This window comes from Lithobates pipiens, unplaced genomic scaffold (assembly GCF_037356315.1).
Source record: "Lithobates pipiens isolate NorthernLeopardFrog02 unplaced genomic scaffold, aLitPip1_a1.2 Scaffold_16, whole genome shotgun sequence".
NCBI lineage: Eukaryota > Metazoa > Chordata > Amphibia > Anura > Ranidae > Lithobates > Lithobates pipiens.
In genome coordinates this window covers 616,937,856-616,945,116 of record NW_027507748.1, presented here as the reverse complement: position 1 = coordinate 616,945,116, position 7,261 = coordinate 616,937,856, and the positions used below count along the sequence as shown (strand labels likewise).

At 39.3% G+C, this 7,261-nt stretch overlaps 1 protein-coding gene across 1 annotated transcript in view; it reads right to left on the bottom strand.

Moving 5' to 3' along the window:
- Positions 1-317: 317 nt before the first annotated feature.
- The window catches only part of MTUS2 (microtubule associated scaffold protein 2), a 1,194,608-nt gene continuing 1,187,664 nt past the window's right edge, over positions 318-7,261 (bottom strand). Inside the window, exon 17 of the mRNA XM_077484081.1 lies at positions 318-6,031. Within this exon, the coding sequence (XP_077340207.1) occupies positions 5,821-6,031 (211 nt within the window). The 3' untranslated portion in view covers positions 318-5,820. The remainder of the gene's footprint in view (positions 6,032-7,261) is intronic.

The following is a 7,261-nucleotide window of genomic DNA, read 5'->3' as shown; positions in this document are numbered from 1 at the left end:
GGTATTGGAGGTACTGACAGTCTGCAAGAATCTGACATTGCACATGTGATCTGCTGATTTTTTTACCTGCACAAAATGTGTTGTTTTTTTCTGCCTTTAACCTTCCTACTGGATTGAAAAGGTTAGCCATGGTCTCCTATGAACGGATGAGTTATTTCAACCTAAGGGGTGCATTGGTGAGAAGAGGGAAATGCTAATATACTTACAATGAGTTTGTCATTTGTGTAGTCACCACACAGGACATAGATTCAAATAGTTTTCTATGAACTATTGTTCTCTGTGAACTAAGTCACTCTTCCTTATTCACAACACAAACATAGGTTTAAAACAAAAGTTTATTTTCTATGGTTCAAAATCCAAGAGACAGTCATATACATGTGGGGTTTTCAAATTTGCTGAGGAACAGTTATGAAAGAGTTGGAACAGAGAATGTAATTTTGTCCCTAAACACCCTGTATTCAAATGAAGGGTGAAGGTGGGCTGCTATATTCTACTAGATTAGAGGTTATGCATTTCTATAGACAATTTGGATTTTGTAAATGATGTGGCCCAAGAATGCAACATGACCTCTTACACGTAGTTCACTCAATAGTAGCTGTTTTTCACAAGATTTACTATATTTACCAAACTATTTCATTTATAGCATAGCTGTGTTTAAACCTAAACTCATTGCTCCCCCTGCATGTAATTTAGTCTTTTTCTTCTTTTATACTTGCCTTTCCTGGATGTCTTCAGGGTGGCCACTTGGCATCCTGCTACATTCTTGCCTTGTATACAGCACTGGGCATTTCTCAATGATTCATATAGCCTAATGATGTCAGCTCCCCCTTCTACATCACTGAATGTGAGTGCAGGGTGATGGGATGACACTATGTCAGAGGGCAGAGAATCTGGGAATAAATGGGAAGTGCATTTTTTGGCACTCACAGTAAGTCCTTCATCTTTCAGGATGATGTAATTCAATTGAATTCAGTTGAAGACTAAGGACATCTAATTGTGGAAAGGAAGACAGCAGTGAAGAGGAGGTGACTATTATGGCCAGAGCTGCTTTGTTATTTTTACACCAGCTGGGGACCATTAAACAAAATTATTGTTCAATTTTAATTCAATGTCCATTTTTTAAAAGGGCACACATGAGTATAAAATACTGATGCAACTGTAATAGTCAATAAGGCACAATTGCAGTTAAAATGAATCAGGTGTTTTGGCCATATAGGGCAAAGTTCAGGAGGGACTTTGCACAGGAAACGCAGGGTTCCTGGAATGGAAATAGAGTGGCAAAGAAGTGCACGTTTGATATGTATTATGAAACATAATTTTGCTTGTGGCGCTGTAATGTTTATATCCATCCTGTGGCTCACTAGTACTTCTTGGGGTAAAGGTCAGATGTACGTTGGGAAATTTTGACCAGGTTCAAGTAATGATTAAGGTATATTTTTGTTAGATGCCCTCCAGTAGATTCCGTCTCTTATTGTGTATTGACATCCATAATATGATCCAGCACATGTGTATGTGTATTTATAGAAGATATATGTATGTGTGTGTTTGTAAAATATATATAAATAAAATATAGTAACATTTAAAATACCAAGGTATTTTTTTAAATTTATGAAATACGGTTGATGAAAGATAAGTTTGCTTGTGGCGCTAACCTGCTAAGATTGTTCCTTGCAAATTGTTTTGCTTTCCATTCTTACAATTTTTTGTGTCAATTTTTTCTTTTATCCTCACCAATTTAAGAGTCCTTCAAGAAACTTGGATTTATTGCCCCTATTGTACTGAGAAGGAATGCCCCTGGGAGTGACTACCTGCACTGCTTGAGCAAGTGAATGTCAACAGAACACCAAGGATCTCCAGAGTGGGTCCAAAGCTTTAATCAGCGATCACATTGTTACAACAGATGTCACATGCCTGATGAAAGGGTTCTTTGTGGCCTCGAAACGTTGCAATCTGCTGTAACGCTGTGATCACTGATTAAAACTTTGGACCCACTCTGGAGGTCCTTTGTGTGCTAGTGGCATTCTCTTGCTCTGACTTGACACAGTTCCAGCTGGTGGTCGCTTCAGCACTCACGTATTTGCACAGCCATTTCTACAGGAATATGTGCATTAGGAATAGTGCGTTAGAAGTACCTGCAATGCTTGGGTGCCAAGACTGAGATCTTAGGAAAAGCTTGTCTGGGTGACCATTTTCTACTTCAGGTATAGAAAACTGTTTAAAGGAAACCTTTCCTGAAAGAATCACTGAGCCTGTAATTCTACAAATGGTAGTTGCCTGGCTGTCATAATTCTCCTCTGCAATAGACCAGGAACACGTATTCACGTCAGGATTTTTTGATATGCAATATTATTCTAGGTTAGTGAATAAAAATGTTTTGAATCCACATGGTCAACAGCCAGGGAACTTGCTTTTTTAGGATTACGCCTGCAATGGAATGTCCCATGACTTTTTTATACCAGGTCTGTTGAGCTGCATTTTGGTGGTGTGCAGAAAAACACAGCTCAATGGTGATGATGTAAACAAGCCCAGGGTTTCCTTAAATATTGGGTTGGTATTATTGAACTGCTGACTCTCTTCCACATGTCTTGTTCATGTAGGTTTTGTTACTTGCTATGTTTGGGTTTGTCATTTTTTTTATTTTATTTTAGCCACCACTAGCCAGTCATTAGTCATGCCATATGTCCTCTGTATTCTGAATGGCACATAGCAACTGCGCTTTGCTGACTTTTTCCAACCTTATGAAGAGAATTTGGTTGGTGAAATAAGTCTTCATTCTGAGCAGTTTGCCAACTTTATATCTGGGAAGTGTAGTTTTTCTTTACAAGTAAGATGGCAGTACTTTTAAAGTACTAAAATGGATATTCAAACATTTTCAGCAGAACTGATTCTAAAGTTAGTCAAGTACCTATACCAATTGTTTGCTAGTCAACCAATATTTGGTGTAATTGTGGGCTACTGTTGACCAAAGGTTGACAAATCTCCATTTGAATGTCATTCAGGATGAAATATATGGCTGTAAGAGGCCAACATTGTGCTTGTTTGTGTATTTTACAAGATTGGTTTTACTGACCTTTTATAGTCCATTCCCTCAATTCTCTCAACTATCCTACAACCCCGAAATGTACTAACCTTTTGTTAGTACATTTTATGCTTACCTTTAAGTCTGTCACCCATATCCCCCACAAACCCTGCTTCTATGTATGGCAACCAAGTGATGCAACGCTGCAGTCAGTGCCCACATTACCCAATCACCCCCTTGTGATATTATAACGCTGCAATCTTCTGGATCGTATGAGGTCCCTATAGCTGGACAGCTGATAAGTGTCGACATCACCTAGACAGTGAAGCACTCATGACTCTGCAGGGAAAAATATAGAAGACCTGGGACCCAGCGCTTCACAAGACCAACAATTTAGTTAAGTATTTTGGCTTTTACTTACATAGTAGCTAGTTAGGAGAGAGTGGTGGGGGATTATTGAGTTTAGCTTTAAAAGACTAGAGAAGGAGAAGGAGGTGGGTTGTAGGCTCCTAAATGCATTTCCTAACAGCGCTTGTGACTACACATGTCCAGGGCAGCACATCATCTGGCGGTGTCTTGTGTGTCCCACAGCGGTGGTTCTTCCCCTGTCCATGTGCCTGGCTGCCGTAGCTCTGGCAAAGCAGTCTTCCATTTCCACAGATATCTGGACTGCTCACTGATTTAAGAGACACCCTTTTATCTACTTTTATTTGTGAATGCAACTTTAATCTTTTTTTGATCTCTACAATAAACTTGCCTACTACACTATGGTCGGCTTGGCGCTTTTTTTTTCTGTCTAAAAGCTATGGTCATTTGATGCAAAAGCATCCACAGATCTAGTCACCAACTAAACAAACATTTGCCTCAGACTAAACTAAAAGAATGAGAAGTGTGACCTATTATAGTGTAGATCTTTAGTCTGGCCACTGATTTTAGCATATTCCTGTGAACATACTCCTGTGAACATACTGGACACCACTTTTCACAACTTCATAGTGTTTGGCACCCTATGCATGGGGTCAGTAAAACAGTATGCTCAAACATTTTTTACAACGGGTGTTCATTTCTGTACACACATTGTGAACATAAACCTCACGCATCGGGAGAATGACAATGAGTAGTGACTTACTGATTTTGTGTTCTTCAACAAGATCTGCCCATCTATGATAGTGATTTCATTGTATGTGTATATTGTGAATGTGATTTAACAAGGCTGTGTAGTATTGTTTACTTTAGTCCTTTAGTCTCATGACTTAGTGTAGCTTTTGGGTAGCTGTCTGTAGGCTGATTCTCCCATTGGCTTCAGTATGTCCAGGACTCTGCTAATGAGGTCTCCATACCTGAGATCCCAACTCCTCCGATATATGCCTGTAAACAGGGACCGGAAATCCAGAGATACAAGAAGCCAGTGGGAGATTCAAGCCATAATAAGAGTCCACCCCTTGAAATATATCACTAATTTAAACTAATATTACTATTACTTTGTATTTCTTCTTTCTCACCCTCTAATGCACATCAAGCCGTGTTCTTCTCAAAGTATCGCAGACTAGGAAGTTTCCTCCCAACTTCAGTGAAATCACTAATGCAGCATCTTTATCACAGTGGAAGAGGTGAATACATATATGAGCAAATCTAATGAGACGTGGCTGAATAAACGACAATTACAAAACTTACACTCTACTTCCATTTGCTTTACACAAAGGAACTCACCATAAGGTGATTTACATTCCAAAATAAATATCTCTATCTTCTAATTACCTCCAAGTTATAAAATTGCACAGAATCGCAATCAAAACTAATTGAAAAGTAGGTGCTTTTTCGCAGGCAGATTCCTATAGACATTTGTGTGTTACAAAATATACAAAAAAGACCTATCATGAAAAGGGTATTTCCTTACACAAACAAAATATGGAAGATTCAGAAGCATCTAGGAATAACACAATAATGAATTTAAATCCAACATAACTGGGTCCAAGTCAATGGAAACCCGAAGATTTCTTTTCCCCGCTGTTATCATTGTAAAAGTGAAGGCCTTATATGTACATCTTTAGAGGTCTGGCTTTTGGTGGCTCTCGGATGAGAAGCAGCCTATCACCCTCTGGTGGCCATGTCATGAAAACGTACAAAAAGGTTAAGTCCAAAAGTAGACAATTAGCTGAGGGCCTCTACAGAAGCCACAGGAAATGAAAAGGCTTGACATGCGAGCAAAGCATTGGATTATTGCGTAGGCAGCATTGTCCAGTATTAACTTGCTAGAGCTGGTGATTGTGTTGTTCTGTCTGGAAGGCGATTTTCTTCTTATACAACTGTATGGATCAGTGTTATCTCCTTACAACAAGCAGTAAAAACAGAGTGGACACAAATGTCCCAGTCAGGTAGAAGACATAGGCACAGGTTAGAAAAATTGCTGATTTAAACAGATCAGCAGCACAATAAAAAAAAAAATAACATAAAAAAAGAGAAAGACAAGCTCTAGTTCATATATACACAGATAAGCATATTTACGTACAAGTAAACCTGTAAAGTGTGTGCAATCATGTATACAATAAATATTTTGTATATAGTATCCCAGCATATTGGACTGTATGTAACCTGAAATATTGATGTGGCTTCTCCGTTTTATGTGATTGTAGTGGAATGTTTTTTTGTTTCCTTAGCTTCTAGTTTATAATCAAAAAGGGTCTTTCTCTCTCCAATGTATAATAGGGTACATTGGTTTCTGCTTGCCGTCACACTCCGCTTACTGCAAAAGCATTGGGACATCAGAATGTAAAGCTTGCCACTTATTGAATGTTATTGTGTCATCTCTGAGCAGAGCTGATTTTAGAGGGTGATAAAGGACTCGAAGAAGATGAGCGGTTTATAGGCGATGACGGGTTTTTAATGGGGCTCATGGAATCAGCAGTCTGCAGCTTCCAAACCAGTTCCTCATTGGTGCGGCTTAATCTTTTCTTCTCCTTGCTCTCTTTCTCAACACTCTCCTGCAGGTTGGCATTTTCTACTGACAGTTGCCTATTAGTAAAACGCAATTTTTGAAAGTAAAAAAAAAAAAAAAAAAAAAAAAGATGAAAATTACATGTTTAGAATCAATCAGGCATAATAGAAATTGAGTTGTAACATAAAGAGGAGTGATATGCAGCTAAATATACATCTGAAATATATAATCTGTGCGTAAGCTGTTTTAGCTTCCAAAATCATATAACCCCAATTCTAGAAATGTGTGTAAAATCAACATAAAGACAGAATGAAAAAATCTGCAAACCTCATAAACCCATATTTTATTCACAATAGAAAACATCAAATCTTTAAAGTGTGAAAATGTACCATTTTAATAAAAAAAAAAATTAAGGTCATTTTGAAACTGATGGCAGCAACATGTCTCAAAAACGTTGGATCAGGGCCATGCTTACCACAGTGTACCATCCCCTTCCTTTAACACTCTGTAAATGTCTGCCAACTGAGGAAACCAATAACCAGAAATTTGGGAGAGGAATGTTGTCACATTTGTGCCTGATATAGGATTCTAACTGCTCAGCAGTAATGAGTCTCTTGTTCTACTTTTCATTTCAAGATGTACCAAACATTTTCAATTGGTGAAAGTTCTGGACTGCAGGCAGGCCAGTTAAGCATCCGGACTCTTCTACTATGAAGTCATAATGTTGTCATAGATGCAGTATGTGCTTAACCACTTCCCACCTGGCCAATGCACATATACGGCTGGGTGGGAGCCGTCTACTTCTGATAGGACGTTCAGGAACGTCCTTCAGAAGGAGCGGGATCGCGCGCGCGTGTGCCCGCGCAGCGGCGCGATCCCGATGTGCTCGTGTCATCTCAGATCGGCAGGAGGGCTCTGTGATCGGCCCTCCTGATCACATGACGGCCGTGTCCAATCACGGCCATCATGTGATGTAAACAAACAGCCGGTTGCCAGGCAATCGGCTCCTCCTCTCCTCACACAGAAGTCATCACTGAGGAGAGGAGAGCAGATCGCTGCAGCCGGCTGATGATCAGAGAGTATGAGCTGTCTTTTACAGCTTTTTACTCACTGATCACCAATCTAGTGTAAACACACAACACACAACACACCACACAGTATAAACACAATGTCCCCACATATGTCCCCAAAACACACATGTCCCCAAATAAAAAAAACACATGTCCCTAATAATAAAAAAATGTCCCCCACATATGTCCCACTAAAATCATATGTACGTGATCACCTGCACACATATGTACATGATC